The sequence below is a fragment of the Festucalex cinctus genome, chromosome 1 (genome assembly GCF_051991245.1).
Source record: "Festucalex cinctus isolate MCC-2025b chromosome 1, RoL_Fcin_1.0, whole genome shotgun sequence".
NCBI classification, from domain to species: domain Eukaryota; kingdom Metazoa; phylum Chordata; class Actinopteri; order Syngnathiformes; family Syngnathidae; genus Festucalex; species Festucalex cinctus.
In genome coordinates this window covers 24,079,479-24,097,579 of record NC_135411.1, presented here as the reverse complement: position 1 = coordinate 24,097,579, position 18,101 = coordinate 24,079,479, and the positions used below count along the sequence as shown (strand labels likewise).

Sequence of the window (18,101 nt, the reverse complement as noted above, 5' to 3'; positions counted from 1 at the left end):
CAGTTATTTATTCATTTTGGGAGTGAATGGAGTTGTCAGAAACCAGGTTTGTAATCTATTAATAAAGTTTGACTGACCTATCTGACTGTTTTGTTGACATTCCCTTTAGCGCAGCACCATCTAATGGATGCATAACGTAACCCCAGCCTCTACTGTAGCGCCTTATATGTGGAAAAAGTTTTAAAATATGTCATTCATTGAAGGTGCGCCTTATAGTGCGGAAAATACGGTAAATGAACTTTTACCAAATTAAGAGTTGAACTGTTGTTGTTGAACTGTTGAACTGTTTGACCAATTTAAATGCTATTTTATCCTTGGTTATTAATCCTTTATCACAGTTTTAAATCCCTTCATAACACTTTTTCCACTAATTCCATATGATTTATGTAGCAGCCACCAAGGTCTTCTTTTATCAGACGTCTACAAATATTTTTTTTTACTAAAATCATATGTTTCTCTTCCTGTAAGAGCTGGAAAGTGACAAAATGTTCAGGTACAAGTGTCCCAAGTCAACACGGGAATTTAAACACGTAATGCCATCATAGATTTGCGAGCATTAATCTCGTCCCGCCTGCCGCCACATAAAACCTACAACTTTTGCAACCGCTGTCGTCATGACTTGAGTAGCTTGAACATACCACATTTTTGCTCCTGTTAATCTTCTCCACAACTCTCCACAAACTTAAGTGTCGGCTTGTGCAAGTTACTCATTTGAAAGGATGCGCATGTTGTGACAGGCCACGCCCAGTTTTGCACAGCAGCTGGGTTCCACTTGTCGTTTGAATAAGCCGCTTGGTGATTTGTATGACATGCAGTGGTGATGCTGCAGGGGCACGGTGGGGTAAGTGGCCCAACAATTAGCACTGTGTTTCGGTCTTTCTAATTCAATCTATGTAATATTTAATACAAAGTATGGCCATTATAATGATAAGGTGCAAAATGTTATCTCCACAGTTGAGTAGTAGTTCTCAGTCTTTTCACATCTTTTACAGCAATTATCTTAAAAAATGTATAATGCATTTAGAAAAAAAATAGTGAATATACTTACATGGACTTTAATAAAGAGACTGGAAGAGTTACAGAAATGCAAACTGTATGGTGGTTCTCAAAATACGGCTTTCAGCTAGCGGTGTTTGTGAGAGAATGGCAAGTTGTGAAAATTGTACTGAAACATTAACCAATTGGAAATGTACATGAACAAGTTTAGAGAAGGTTAAATTTAAAGGGATACTTCACTTATTTAGCCCATTATAGCAATAAAAAGTTAATATTTTGTCTATAATTAATTTGATACTTTCATTGTTTTTCACGTACAATTAGTACCTTTAAAAACACATTTTGCAACTTGCTGTCGACATCACAAGGGCTCTGGTAACCAATCACAGCTCACCACCTGTTTTCTAGGTTTGGTCATGTGACATTCACAAGCTGAGCTGTGATTGGTTACCTGAGCCCTTGTGATGTCATTTTCAGTCGACAGCAAGTTTCAAAATGTGTTTTTAAAGGTACTAATTGTACGTGAAAAATAATGAAAATATCAAATTTATTATAGGCAAAATATTAATGTTTGACTGCCAAAAATGGCTAAATAAGTAAAGTATCCCTTTAAGTTTTTCTGTCACGTTTATACTGCATTTTTTTTTTTAACTTTATCTTGAAATTTCACAGAATTTTTTCCCTATAGTTTTGTGAGAAGTCTAAAAATGCTATTGATTCCATTGTACGTACAAAACTGGGCGGAAACCTTGTACTGTACGTCCAAATATGGTAAATTTCCTGTATTGATATTGATTGTCTTGGTCTGTCCTCACATTTAAAATGTTGAAAATAGCTTAAGAACAAATCTCATCACTCACTTTGTGGGAGCTGTGCAGCATTACGTTGCCTCAAGATTGAACACCTGATTTTTTTCTTAGTTAGTAACGAGTGAAAACTGTTAGCGGTACATTAGAAACATTTGAGATGACCTGTTTTGATGGAAATCTGGTCAGACACAAAGGCAGTGTAATAAATTATTATTATTATTATTATTTTTGCATATTAAATTAGCAACTGAACATGATTTTGATTTCTTTTTTATATCTATTTTTAGGGCCCTAGGGCCCAAGAATCAACTGCTGCAAGGTCCCTGTAATTAATTAATTAATTATGGCAATAATAATAATAATAATAATAATAATAATAATAAAAAATAATAATAATAATTAGTGTTGTTCCGATACCGGTATCGGCAGAGGTGCCGATACTGCATTCAAACAGTGGTATCGGTATCGGTGACTACTCACAAGTAACATGCCGATACCATTAATTCCAAAGCTAATATAGAATTTTGGATGCAACATCTTGTGTCTTGCTGGTGCATGACATTCACTGGCATGTGACATGTTCACTGCATGCCGATCCAAGATATCCTATTGGCCCTTGAATGCTCTGAACCAATGGCAGGACAGCTTTTTCATGTTGAGGAAAAAAAACAACCTTAAGTATCGGTATGGTATCGGTATCGGCCGATACTGCAAAGCTGGGTATCGGTATCGGGAGCCAAAAAACGGTATCGGAACAACACTAATATTAATAATGATAATGATGATGATGTTGTTGATGATGATGATGATGATGATGATGATGATGATGAAGAACACCAACCTCCTGGCATGACTTTAACGTGGACCGGGTCAGAGAAGGGCCCGTCCCCGACTGAGGTGAACGCCAGGACTTGGAGCGTGTACGTCTCGGAGGTCACCAGGCTCTGTATAGTGGTGATCACACTGTCCTGGACATTATGGATCTTCCACTCATTCATCGGCCGGGACGGGTCCATGGTGTAGTAGACGCGATAGCCCTTCACCTGCAACACGGCAAGCATAGAGAGATTGACGGATAGCGTGTTGAGTTTTTAAGGTCATCCTGGACTGAGCTGTGTGATATGTGGTCTCCCACATAATCTCACTGTCTTGCATGCATGGTAATCCATAAACCCTTCATTCAGCATACAAACAACTAGTATTTATCACAGCCAAGGTCGTCATCCATGAATTATGGTTAGGTCAGTCCAGATGGCCACGCCGGGTTGTGGTTCACGCCTTGTTAGGGGTCACTGTCATCAGGTGATGACCTCCCGTGGCTGAAGGTTGGACAAAACACCTCTAATATAAACTAAGTGCGTATTCACTGCCACCGTATTTATTTACTGTCCTCACTCATGACCTCCACCAGCAATAACTTTAATCCTCATATGCACTAAATGCACTTTTGTGAATATTGTAGATGGATAGGCTGGAAAAGGAAATGGGCTTCCAGTGGGAGTGCTATTAATTTAGAGCAGAAAGCACCTTTTCTTTCTTTAGAGATTGGGGTGGTACTTATGTGCTCGCGGGGGTAGAAAGGTGGAGCACAATCTCTGTGTAAAGGACGTGAACTGCACACTCCAAAACTGCTCCCAGTGGGGAATTTTACGAAGGCTTTAATGTTTTAATCTCCTTAAAGTCGAGGCGCAAATCTGAAACCTTGTTCGTCTGTCCTCAGTAAAAGCAAATGCAATTTCAGATGGGGATAAATCATTTTTTCCTGTACTATTAGCTGGCACCAATGTGTACTACTGTTAATGTCAAATGAAAGTAATTACAATTTTAAAGCAATCACTTTAGTGCTGTCCAGTGAGCAACTGGATGTGCAGAATTCAACCATTTAACATGTAAAAGAATCAAAAATATCTGGAGCCTAAATTAAATATGAGTAAAAAGACCACTCGGCATTGCAGGCACAAAACTATAAAAATATACTACCCTTTCTCTTTTTTAAAAAATTTAAATCAATTTGCAAGTGGACATTTGATTAGAACAATATAATGAAATCCAACAGAAGAGTTATATAAAAAAAATTGAGCCTTTACAAAGATGATAATGCAGTTGTAGATGTACTACCGTATTTTTCGGATTATACGTCGCTCCAGATTATAAATCGCACCAGCCAAAAATTGCATCATTAAGAAAGAAAAAACATATAAGTCGCACTGGAGTATAAATCACATTTTTGGGGGAAATTTATTTCGTAAAATCCAACACCAAAAACATACATGTCATCTTGAAAGACAATTTAAAATAAAAATAAGAGAGAGAACAACAGGCTTAATAAGTGTACGGTAACGTTATATGACTGACATGCCTGGTAATGTCAGTAACGACGTAAGATATTAAGAGTTTGTAGCGAGCAGTGACGGTAGTCGGAGTGTTGAAGCACGGAGCCAAAGGCTGCCGTTTTATTGACATCAGCTTCTGAGGTCTTAACAGCAACTCCCCACTCAGCTAGAAGCTAACAGGCTAACTCCCCTTTTCCACATAACAAAACCTTCCCACCCGGAACTCTCCCTTCGTCCCAACGTTCCATGGGTGAATTATGTTCCCATCACTACAAGTTATTCATATAACTCTAGCATAAAGAACATGCTAACACGCGTACCAAACTATCAGTTTCACTCCAAATCACTAAATCCAATGAAATCTTCATCCTCGGTGTCACTTTTAAACAACTCCCCCAACTCGGGAGGTAGACCATGTGCCGCTCCCTCCGGCAATGTTGAACTTATCAACACAGGCCTAGAGCGCCCTCTTGCGGTTTAGTGTGAAAATAACGTGAAATGATGTAATCATGTGTTAATAATTTCACACACAAGTCGCACCCCCGGCCAAACTATGAAAAAAAAAACTGCGACTTATAATCTGAAAAATACAGTCTATATTTTGATTCGGATTTTTTTTTGGAATTCATTTAAAAACAAGTCCAATATGGATTTGTTTTAATTTACAAGAATTAAGTGCACATTTGCAAAAATTTCCTATCTGACAACTTGCAGAACAATCTTGGTTATTGGGGTATATACACGGTGCCCCAAAAGTGACTGTACACTTATTTTTCTTTCTAGTTTGTTTCATTATTTCGTTTGTCGGCGTAGGCGTTGCACTTTTTGAAAGCATCTCATTCCTTGCCCATGTCTCGCCAATCGACACTGAGGCAGTGTGGCAAAATTGCCACCTGGCAAGAAACATCTTTGTCCCCGACTGCAGCGCCACTTTGACAAGCTTCATGGCCATCGCACTGCTCCAACGGGTAGTACAATTACGCAATCCACGGTAAGTTTCTCACTTTAAGAAGATTATAATGCTCAACAACCTGAAGCCGGTAAAGCTTTGTCGCTCTCAGAATCATCTGCTGAATCAAGTTTTTTTTCTTATGCTGATTTCCAGTGCAACCCTAAAGGTAGACTTTTGCCATGGCTTTGTGCAAACGCCTGCTCTTGGAGTTCAGTGTTTGCTCAGTGGTGGTAGACATTCTACTTCATAGTTTCATCAAGAACAGATCCTGTTTGAAGAAACTTGCCATGGTAACATAAATTGGCAGGTATAAAGGTTGTCAAACTGGCACTAAACTGCAGTAGATGACAGAAAAACTTCTTGCCAAGTGGCAATTTTGCTGCGCTGATCCACTGTCAATTGGTGAGCCATTTGCAACTGAATGATACGCTCACAAAAACTGCAACTCCCAAGCTGTCAAATACTGATGGTCTCATATTTGTTCAAATGATACCTTAAACAAAAGGTAGCGTAGAGTGAGTTGGGGGAGGCGTCATAATAAGTTTTGGAACTTTCATTGCAGTTAATTTTTATTTGGTTTTTATTTTAGTTTTAGGGTTTAGTTTAGGGTTTAGTTTTTTTTTAGACTTAGACTTGACTTTATTGATCCCTTTGGGAAATTTACATGTCCAGCAGCAATGAGAACAGATAATAAAATAAAAAATAATTCAATCAATCAATAAATGAGGTTATTACACAAGAGATTGAATTAATAATAATAATAATAATAATAATAATAATAATAATAATAATAATAATAATAATAATAATAACAGGGTTCAGAATTGGTAGGAATATGTCGAATTTGTGTTCGTAATTATTCGTAGTTCTTCGTAGTTGTCGCCATTGTCGTTCAAAATTTCTTTGCGAATCCATTGTTTCGCCAACATGCGCGTTTGCTCGTAATCCCGTCGTAATTCATCGTAATTTGTCATAAATGTGTCGGCAAAGTTCTTTCCGAGGTCCCATTCATAAATTCACTCTGACTTGTGTTGAAGCGGAACGCTCTCTGTTTGAAGAGTGCGGCTCTGCCTGGAGAAGCACATGCATTGAACTCATATTTCAAAAACAAAAAACAAAAAGCTGGCTTCGAGACATTTGTTGAACATATTTTCTACTTTGTATTTCATGTTTTACAAGTGCTCAATGTGTCTCCGCCCACCACAAAATTTCTGAGTACATGCAGACATTTGATAATCATAGTCTGGAAATATTAGAACGAATCTCGCAATATTTTGGATGATAATTCAAAAGTGTTATACATTATTAATATTATTATTATTATTATTATTATTATTATTATTATATGAATGTGTGGCAGTGTTCCGTTTTAAATATTATCAAAACTATTGTGAGTTTTGTTCTAATATTTTTAGCCTATGATAAACATATGTTTATACATGTACTCATAAATTTTGGGGACAATCAGTTTTCATGGTTTTCATTCATGCCACATTAATGCATGGACGGTAGTTGACTGTATGTCATGCTGCAGTCACTTCTGCAATTATATGTCTTTTTCCCCCCTTTCTTTCTCTTTGAAAGAATAAGAAACCTGAGATGAGATGGAGTGATATCTAAATTATGGCAATGCTTCACGACACCATATTCATGTTTATAGCACACAGGAAATACGTCCAAAATGAACAGGGTCGTGTAGCTTGCATGCAAACGCATCACAGTCAAGCGTGACAAAAATGTCCAATAATTACATCGTCTAACAAAAAGGAAACAGAAATAATTAGGGGTGTTAAAAAAAATCGATTCGGCAATATATCTTGATACTACAGCACACAATTCTCGAATCGCTTCAATAGGCAGCCAAATCGATTTTTTAACATCCATTTTTGATGGAAAAATATTCAACAAAACGTCAAACTTTCACACCTTAAGCATGGAAGAATGTTATATTAATGGAACATTTAGTCTTAATATTTTATTTCAATGCTGTTCAAACATGAAAAATGTTGTTAAACCTGTTTGTTACATACAGTGGCTCACAGTTATAAGATAATAATAAATTTTCATCCAAATCTTACAGTGTACATGTATAAGTTTACTGAATGGTATTTTCTAAATTTGAGTAAAAATATCGCGACTTGTAAATTCGTATCGGGATTAATCGGTATCGAATCGAATCGTGACCTATGAATCGTGATACGGATCGAATCGTCAGATACTAGGCAATTCACACCCCTAGAAATAATGGTCATTTTAACCTGTTGTGTGGGTCAATTTGACTCAAATTTTAGGTTAATTTGCACATTGTCTGAAATGTCGCTTTTCATCGAAAACACGTCGTAGATATGTCGCAAAATGACAGGGGCGACAACCTCATATTTTGCAAATTCAACATTCGCAGTGTTCGGCAATGTTCGCAACTCATTGGGAGAGGGGTTTTAGCTCAAATTCCTGGGCAAAATAACCTAAAATTTATCATAAAAGACACTTAGACATGAACACATGTTTTGTTGCCTGTAAAAAACATTTGACATGAAAAAAATAAATAAAATAAAATCTGACTTCCCACCTGCCCATTTGGCTCCTCCGGTTCCTCCCAACGGACCATCACCGTGTTCTGTGAAATAATGTGGGCTTGCACGTTTCTCGGTGGGCTGGCCGGGGCCTGCTCTCCCGTCCGGGCTTCCACTCGCACGGACGGGGGGCCCTGGCCAATGCTGTTGAAGGCCGACACTCGGATCTCGTACTCGGTGTTGGGGTACAGCCCGCCGATGCTGTAGCGAGTGGTGGTGATGCTGTCTACCGTCTCGTACTTGCTGTCTGGACCTTTGGCTCGGTACTGGATGATGTAGTAGGAGACCGGGTCGGGGTTGCCAGAGTCCCACGTGATGGTCACACTGGTGGCCGTGGTCTCGGTAACGATGGGAGTGCCAGGAGGCTTTGGCAAAGCTGAAGCAAACACAGTTTGATTAGGACGTTGATGAAAGGGAATTTTCAAAATTGGAGACCTTCCATGGCAATTAACTCATTCACTCCCAGCCATTTTCACAGAAGCAATACCGTTCGCTCCCGCCTGTTTTCCTGGATTTTGACTGATTTTACAAGGCCCACAGAATATTGTGTTCAATTGCTATAAAAGCATGGAATCTACCAAAAGAAAGATTAAAGTCCCTTCTTTCATCAGTAAAAAAAAAGTATGTTTCTATCTGTTTCCGTTTTGCAGCAATTAGCATTAGATGAGAGCTAAGTTTCATCAGTTTTCACAAATCTATTTAAAATTGTAAGTAATTAAGCTTTTTTTCTACATGGTCCTGGTTGATCTCCTTTGCTCTGCTGCCACCTGCTGGCCGTTTGTGTAATAACTACCATTTCTGCAACCGTTCTTTGCAGTTGAGAGGCTGCATCAAAGCCTTCTGTATGCTCTAGCAAAAAAAAAACACAAAAAAAACGTATAAATATGTCTTTGGGACACTTAGAACCTAAAAAAAACGTATTTATACGTTATTGGGAGTAAATGAGTTAAACGGTATTTTTGCGAATCAAAGCAGTGAGTCTCTTACTCTTGACTAAGACCTGAGCCGTAGCCTCGATGATACCCAGACTACTCATGGCCACGCACGTGTAGTTGGCCGACTCCCGCACGCCGTTGAGCTCCAGCACGTTGCGACCGATCGGCATCTCGTCCTCGGGGGTCAGGTCCTCGCTGCCCACCATCCATTTGACGTAGGGCATCGGGGAGCCCACCGCCACGCAGGTGATGTTGACGCTCCCTCCCGGCATGATTTCGTGGTTGGAGGGAAGGATGGAGAAACGAGGGGGGACGCGGCGCACTGGTGAAGGAGGAGAGAGGAGAGGGCAAGGGGGGGTTGAGGGAGGGCGAGGAGAAGAAAGGCGGAGAGAGAGAGGAGGTCGGGTGAGGGGGAGAGAATCAGATAGAGAGGCAAAGAGCGAGATGCAGAGAGAGTGAAGAGAAGGTAACAGGAAGGGGGAGAATGAACTTCAGGGTTTTTTTTTTCCTTTTACAGAAATTACAAAGGGATACTTCAAGTTTAGTCCCAATTACGTTATGGTACTGATGAATTCAACAGAAAGACACACATCTTGTTGAGCTCACCCACACAGAGTGAGCTGCCTTGACAAACAATAAGAACGTGACAAACTCTTGAGTAACGCTTCAACAAGGGCATGACAGCTACAATCAGTTTCTCTTTCTGGAAATGTTGTATTTGTTGATTAGAGTGTAAGATTTTTTTTTTTTTATGTAATATAACATTTCCTCTCTGGCATCGCTTGGAGCAAAAGCTACACTTCACTTTGGACTCTTTATATGCTTACTCTATGTCTTTCATATATGTACAAATGTCTTGGGGCATATAACAATTATGCCTACAGGAAAGGGAAATAAGAAGCAACTTTAACAGCTTCGATCTTTTTGAGATTTTCGACAAAATGTCAGTGTGTGTCTGTGGGAATTTGTTGTCAAATTAGGCAGAGGAACATTTGAAGCATTGTTGTAGTTCATCCCAAAGATGTTTGGTGGGAGTTCTTTCACACCAAACTCACCAAGCATGCCTTTAAAGGCCTTGCTTTGTGCAATGGTGTTGAAACACTCAAGAAGGCTCTGTGCCAAAACCGCATCAACAAAACAGAACTATCCAAAATGTCTTGTGAAGATGCCTGTGAATATTTTTATTCACCCAGGCCATTATATTGTCAGGAGCATTGGATTCTTTTTTTGCAACTGAACTTGTCTGGTTGTCCTCGAAGACATTTCACCTCGTCTGAGCAGGTTTCATGCGCTTATGCACCATAGAACAGCTTTAGCCTGAGCGTTGGTCTGGAAACTCAAATATGAATCCTGTGAGTTAGAGGCCTGCCCCCAACCGAGAATGGTTTCACTATTTTGGGATGGAAAACAACCGTCTTAAGGCAGCCAATGACAGTTGCTTGGGTGGAATCACTCTGACTACGTTTACATGCAGTCACTAAACTGTTCAAAACCCAAATATAAATCCATGTAAAGTTAAACACTCTAGTGTTGTAGTTTTCGAGATCGGTCTTGGTCTCAAGACTTCTTAAGGGACTCATTCGGGCTTGTCTCTGAATCAACGTCATTTTTACTTCGACATCTTATTTCGGTCTTGGGCAGGGCAGGGTCAAGACCGGTCAAGACCAGGCCAGCACGATTATGATCAGTACAGGACGCAGAATGAAGGTGCTGCGTTGCCTTCCCTGTCTTATTTTATTTTATTTCTGTTTAGTTTTTGTGATTCTTCTATATACTGTTTGTATACAATCTTGGTCTCGGCTCGGTGTCGATAATGTCTTTATCTCAGTTGGTGTGATCTTGAATACTACACTGGTAAACACACACAAAAACCTGAATATCATTGCTGTCTTGTGAAAAACACTCATGTGCATTTTTTTTTAACGTTTTGGGGATGTGTACATTCAGTTTAATCCAATAAACGTAAATGTAAAAAATTACAAAAAATGGACACAAGCGTTTTTCACAGGAAAGTGATGACATGCCCTTATTTAGAATTTGAAAACCCCAAATAAGATCCCTGGATTACCCTTTTCGAATATATTTGGTCATATACAGTAAATGCGATGGGGGTACCTACTTTGACTGGAACATTGGTTTGACTTGAAAACGAACAGTACATTTCTCCACAGCATTTTCATGTTATTCTCTGTCTACTTTATTAGTGTGGTGAGTGACATGTCTATAATGTCATTTATTGACTGTAGAAAGTTAAAAGCGGAAATGACATTAATTTCCTTAATGATGTTGTCCATGCATCGCAGTTTAGATATGTATATGGAAATAACTTTTAACGTAAACGTGTTATCCCGTAAGTTTTATAAACCAAAATTTTTTACTTAAACCCAAATTTCGACTGCATGTAAACATAGTTTCTGGTTAATATGCCATTCCGTTATGCTTGTGGATATTCTCATTCATCCAGGTCATTTATTTCTCAAGGCACTGAATTGCTCGCAACTGGACTGTTCTGTTTCCATTCAGTTGTAAAAATGCTTGTGGAGGCACCTGAAGGCCAAGTGTGTTTCTTATTTTTAGAGGCGAAATTATTCAATCTCTCTGAAAGGAATGAAAGGAAGTCAGATGGTGAGATGGTTTCTGAATGTTGAAGTAGTAGGCCTCTCTCCCGCACATCTGTCTTTTTTGTCCGAAATATGAACTTTTTTGTCCTCGAACGAGTCAGGTTTCTCTTGATGATATGAAACGTTCTGCTGAGACCTCAAGGGGATGTTAACCTTAACCCTTAATACAGTATTTTTCGCACTATAAGGCGCACTGCATTATAAGGCTCACCTTCAATGAATGACATATTTTAAAACTTTTTCCATTTATAAGGCGCTACAGTAGAGGCTGGGGTTACATTATGTATCCATTAGATGGTGCTGCGCTAAAGGGAATGTCAACAAAACAGTCAGATAGGTCAGTCAAACTTTATTAATAGATTACAAACCTGGTTTCTGACAACTCCATTCACTCCCAAAATAAATAAACAGCTGATTTATTATTTTCTCTGAGGTAAAGTATTAGGATTATCTAGCGATCCAAGATGGCGGGATCTTCTACGCATGTGCGTCACCGATCGTGCAGGGTCACCGACAGCGAGACCTGTTGCGGCTCTAAGGCGCACGGTCAGCTTTTGGAAAAAAAATTGAAGGCTTTTAGGTGCGCCTTATAGTGCGGAAAGTACGGTACATGAATGAACAAATAATGCTCCAATTCTTTGTCTATGCCAGTGCTACTGGATACTGAGAGACTGAACTCATAGGTCACTTTGCATGCCTTGGCGACTCAAGAGGAATAAAACGGTGGACAAACACAACAGAGATAATGTGCAAGTGGGAGGAAGACACAAAGGAAACGGGTAGAACAAGAGAAGACAGCGATGGAAGTGAGAGAGAGAGAGAGGACGGCTCTGCTCCGCTTCCACGCAATGACGCGGCAATGCAAGCAAAGGCACATTGCGACAACAAAATACTCTACAGTACACAAAAGTTCCAAACAGATAACAGTGTGCAGTCAAAATGAACTGGGTATGTGGACAGGAGAGGGTTCTAATAAGGTGCCGTGGCGGTTGCAGAGTGATCATCGGACACGTTAAGTAAAAAACAAGACAGCATGAGAGAGGCAGAACGGAGAGAGAAGAATTGGAACAAGTGCGGGCAAAAAAGTGAGGTAGTATGTGCATGTTTATAAGTTAGTAAACTTATGTACATGTGTCTGTCGCTCCTACACATCAGGGTGCGGACAGAATGCGGAGGGGGAGGAGACAAAAGAGGGAGGGACAGGGGGTAGAGAGATAAAGAGAAGGTTAGAAGAGGGTTTTGGGGGGATGGAGGGGAAAAGGGGGAAAGAGAAGAGGAGCGAGGAAGAAGAAAAAACATGAATCTATTTAAAAACACAGCTATACCAGAGTCAGGCCCATTCAGAGAGCAGGTGCTTTGGAAGTAAGAAAAAAAAAAAAGATAGCAGAAGAAGAGAACATATGCTGAAGGTAGAAAAAGGAAGAAAAGCTCACAACACAGAAAAAAAGACAAAGATCAATGGATTGACATCTTAGAATGGAGGAAGAATGAAAGGGAAGCCATAAATCAAGATAAAATGGTCAATATAAAGAAAATTGCTAATAAAACAAAAGAATGATACAAGCTTTTCTTTGTCTACCTCCCCAAAATAAATCAACTGACATAAGAATAAAGACATACAACAACGGGAAATTCACATTATAACCTCCACTCCATAAAGAGTGACATCGTGACTTGGAATCTTCATGTGCCACATCCCCCTCTACTCAAAGAATCTAGAGACAATTGAATAAAAGTCAACATGTTTTCATTTGGATTTTGAAGAAAAAGAAAAAGAGGTTTGCCTCTAAATTCAAATTTAACAAGTTACAGATAAAGTGGAAAACCATTTTTGGAATACTTGAGGAAAATATAGCCGGAAGATGCCCAGAATTGGTTAGAGAAGTCAAAGACAAGGAGGAGACAGAGACAAAAATCTGTTAGAAAGAGACATGATTAGGCAAGCATCTCATCTCACCACAGCATGCTGGACACACACTGACACACGCGCACACACACAGACCAACATTCAGCATGCTCAGTCTGCAAACACATACGTGCAATGTGGCTACATCTTAAACCTATCAATATGCACTGATTATAATACTTGCAACATGAGCAAAACATAATAGTTATTCAAACATCCCAAATATAGAGTGAGGAGTATAGTGCGACGAGGTGTGTCAGAAAAGTTCTAGGACTGGTGTCTCAAAAGCTATATTTCAAATCAAAACGTAAATTACACGTCAAGAGACGAAAAGCAAACAGACATCTCAATTTTTCATAAATGTAGTACAATTTGTTGCCTGTAATTTTATTATAACTATTATTTTAAAACACACGGCACCATAGCAAAATCTTGTCAAGAGACGGTAGAGACATTTAGATTTAGATTTTATTTAATTTTGAGTTCGTTTTGACCTTTGTTTTTAAATTTGGTTAATTTAATTACTTTTTTACAGCAAGTTTGTTAGTGTTAATTAGGTTTGTTTTTTTAATGCTTCATTTTTGTTTTCATTAGTTTTGGTATTAGATTAACGTATTTTTTTTTTAATATATGGAGAATTTGTTGAGTAGAAGATAAAAAATAAGGTCACTAAGTATTGCAATATAAAATACAGTAATAAAGTACACTACAATTTTCAAGTGACTGATCTTCTTTCTTGTGTACACACATACAGCAATACTGAAATAAATACATTTCAAATGAACCCCGGAAATTCATGATATATGATATTGACAAAAGACATTTTCACTAAATTACAGTTTTATGAACATAAGATGTAGTTTCAGTTAGTTTACATTTTGAAAAGCATTTTCATTTTTATATTATATGATTCACAAAATGCGCTCTCAATTTTAAGTTATGTTAGTTTTGTAAACTATAAAATTCTTAGCAAAGACATGTTTTAGGACGTACATGATGAGTTTATGATGACATAACTACAGTGTGTGTGGGCTCATGATTGGCTTCAATGCAGATGATGTTAGCTTCAGTACAATGTGTACAATGCGGATGGTTTCTGAAATAAAAAGTTGTATTTTTGTTGAGTTTTACGTAGGACTTGTTTGGTTTTGCAGCTTTAGAAAATTCAACATCAAAGTCTGCTGTGATAGGCAGTCTGTTCGTAACACGTCACTCCATTCTTCTTGGTTGATTGTGGCCTACATTAAAGTATAAAACTCATTTTGGGTTTGAAATACAGTATTTTGTGACACCAGTCCTGGAACTTTTCTGACACACATCATCTAACATAAGCTTGCCACTAGGGATAATTCTTCGCATGTTCATCGAACTGCTTCCATAAATGTAAACAGAGGCAGCCCTCACGATCCTCCTCCATTATCCATAGTTTGACAGAGGCGTGAGGTTACATCTTATTAGTCGAGCCAACCTCAGTCCCGTCCTCTGTGTTGAGACTGGAGGCGGTCGGCTAAAAGAGACCTTGGCACAGCCACGGGCATTACGGCTCTATCTCTGCAACTTCGAAACTATACAGCATATAGAGAGGCACTGAGGACGATCGGCGGCCTGACATTTATTCTGCACAATCCCATCTGGCTGAAGGACACAACTTTCATTAGTCATGTAATAAGGAGAAACTTATCCCCTCAATACTTGAGAATGAGAACGAATCGGATTGATTCCAAATGTCAATAGAAGCGTGTCGGAGTGTTTGGTGGTGATAGCGAAAGTCCAGGCTGGAGCTTGACGGATTTTGTTTGGGACACTAAATGCAGACTGACACGAGATCATAATGTCTCCATTAGGTTGCTCGTATGCGATATTGGACTCACAATCACTTAAGCCCTTTCATGTTTGTCATTCATGTTTTAATGCACTTAACTATCTTGTTAGTTTCATGTTTCTCTTCATTTTTTGAAATAGTTGAATTACATGTTTTGAGGAGTTAATATTTTAACGCTTTAACTTATTTAATGGGCATAGAGACTTAAAAAAAACAGAAAAAAAAAACAGTAAACAAACATTAAAATGACCATAGCATTTTAAACTTCCAGGACATTTATGCACATTTCTAGTTATCAGTTATTATTATTATTATTATTATCCATCCATCCATTTTCTTGACCGCTTATTCCTCACAAGGGTCGCGGGGGCTGCTGGCGCCTATCTCAGCTGGCTCTGGGCAGTAGGCGGGGGACACCCTGGACTGGTTGCCAACCAATCGCAGGGCACACAGAGACGAACAACCATCCACACTCACAAGCACACCTCGGGACAATTCGGAGCGCCCAATTAACCTGCCATGCATGTCTTTGGAATGTGGGAGGAGACCGGAGTACCCGGAGAAGACCCACACAGGCACGGGGTGAACATGCAAACTCCACTCAGGAAGGTCCGAGCCTGGACTCGAACCGGAGACCTCAGAACTGGGAAGCGGACGTGCTAACCACTCGACTATTACGATTATTATTATTATTATTATTATTATTATTTGGGGCTGTTGTTGACTAAGGAGGTATGGAACTGAGTGTGAACATTTTTGCCGTCGTTCAAACGTACTGCAGTGTTTCAAGCGTATTGGTAAAGTTTTTCAAACATATTTATAAAGTTTCCAAATGCTAAAAACAGCATTTTTTCCCCCATAATGCCACGTCCCCCCCACATAATTAGATGGGGTAATGTCACAATTGCGTATGCACAAGTAAATACCCCGTGGCATTATAGGAAAAACATTGGGGCATATTCACGAAAGGTTTGCGTCGCCTTTGCATGGCGCTAACCGGTAAAAATGGAGCAATCTGGGAGCGCCTAATTCACTAAACACGCCCAGATGGGGAAATCCGTCACTGAGTGCACTGCCAACCAGATTGCGCCACGGTGCGGCGGTGATATTTGCGCGTACCTAGATTAGGTAATTTGCATACATTTGACACAAAATATGCCCACCCCAATGCAAATGAGACTCATTGATATACGGCGTCTAATTCACTAACACCAGCGTAAATAGTTACGAATCCATTGCCATGTGTGGTAAATCAGGTGCAAATTTGCTCCAAGCTGACAGTTTTATGTGCGTGTTTGCGCCAGTATACGATTAGCGCAATATCCTTCGTGAATTTGTGGGTAACTGGGCGCAGAGTGCGGGTGCAGTTGTGGAGCAATATTTCGCGCTATTACCGAACGCAGCGCATTCTTAGTGAATATGCCCCATAATGTTTTAGTATTTAGCCTACTTTTACAAATACGTTCGAACAACTTTATCAAAAGGTTTGAAAAACTTTCATAATACGTTTGAATGTCATAGCCCAGGCAAAACTATTCACTCCACATTAGCGGGTCCACGCTTCCATAGAAATAGATCATTCTAATAACTACGGTTATTTTAGTTTCACCAGTTAAATATAGTGTAGGAAGAATGAAACCCCACTAACGATGACAAAAATGAAATGTGCAAAGGTAATTTACTACAGTTGTAGCACTTGTTGCTTTTTTTCCCCCAGATGAAAAAAAACAACAAAAAGAGACCTATTTGGGGAGATACCCATAAACTAATGGAGGTGCAGCTTCTATTAGAGCACAGGTTTGTGTTTGAAGATACACAGCGCAGATACAGATGTTAGCAATGGGTTCCATTCCATTTAGTTTTAAGAGGCATCCCCTGTTGTTGCTCAAGTAGTAGTGAGGGACATACTGAATCTTTGCCACTTTAATCTATTGAAGCTCTATTTTTCATTTTCTGGTTGTTTTCTCAAGAAGATACTAAGAAACAATTACATGTTGTTATTTAGTTATTTTTCTTTTGAACCAAGAAAATATAGTCGCTGTTTTTAAAAAATAAAAATACAATTATTAGGGCACTCACTAAATCATTTGTAAGTTTGTAAAATTTAAACCACGGAAAATGATTAGAGGTGCAGTATATTATTTAAAAAAAACAACAACAACATTCCATTATGTCAAAGTTATTATATATAAAACATAGTGAAGTATATTCAGTCCTATTAATAATTATATCCGGGTTATGAAAAGCGAGAATCATACCCCTAGGTGGTAAACACTTGCAGAGATTTATGGTAATCACGTGTAGCATATTGGCATTTATCTCTTTCCTACCTTGTTAAACGATTGTTGATAATTAGCATGAGAAATCATCAACATGATCAGTGTCTTCCCATAGATGCATATCATCATCATCCATTTTTAACAACCTCATTAAAGTTAATTTGAGCAAATTTGTTATTTTAGAAGTGCATGTTAAACTGGTAGCACATTCATTAGTATCCATGAAGTCGCTATTGGTTTCAAAAATTGGTGACACTCGCTGTGTCATGCATCAGAACTCACCGGCCAATCACAAATTCTCATTACAATAAATTTGACTATGATCTTTTCTATCCAGCTAATATAACCTAATAGTCAACTTACTTTATTGAACAAAAAAACAAACAAAAAAAGTCTCTGAGGAAATATCTGCAAGTTTCTAAAAATATATTTTTGCTGTTTATCACGAACTGTTTTCAAGTTTTAGCGACTTCAATCTAATCCGAATGCGGCATAAACTGTGATGAGTCATCACTGCAAACTCTTCTGCATTTTCATAATCTCATTTCACTAATTAACAGTACCAAAGGTGCCAACGCATACGTGAACGTGAGGGTCACAACGTCAACACAGACATGGAAATGGAGATGCCTTCCCGCCTTCTATTCAGACCTAAGCCAACGATCCAACACGAGCAGCTTGAGCCAAATCGAACAAACCGAACGTGCGAGTATGAGCGGGAGTGCAAAGGTTCCCAACTGGATGCAACAAGTGCAAGACATGGAGCAGATGCAATGTCAGGTTGATGCAATGACACAAAAGAGCGGAGGGGGTGGGGGGAGGGGAACGCGACAAGACAAGTTTCATAAGAACGCAGAGGGTGTGCGTCATGCTTG

At 39.0% G+C, this 18,101-nt stretch overlaps 1 protein-coding gene across 1 annotated transcript in view; it reads right to left on the bottom strand.

Annotated features, from left to right (window-relative positions):
• The window catches only part of LOC144020701 (receptor-type tyrosine-protein phosphatase S-like), a 133,891-nt gene that overhangs the window by 41,607 nt on the left and 74,183 nt on the right, over window positions 1-18,101 (bottom strand). Inside the window, exons 7-10 of the mRNA XM_077524437.1 lie at window positions 12,349-12,363; window positions 8,651-8,920; window positions 7,660-8,039; window positions 2,647-2,848 (exon numbers count right to left, since the gene is read on the bottom strand). Coding sequence (XP_077380563.1) covers window positions 2,647-2,848; window positions 7,660-8,039; window positions 8,651-8,920; window positions 12,349-12,363 — 867 coding nt within the window. The remainder of the gene's footprint in view (window positions 1-2,646; window positions 2,849-7,659; window positions 8,040-8,650; window positions 8,921-12,348; window positions 12,364-18,101) is intronic.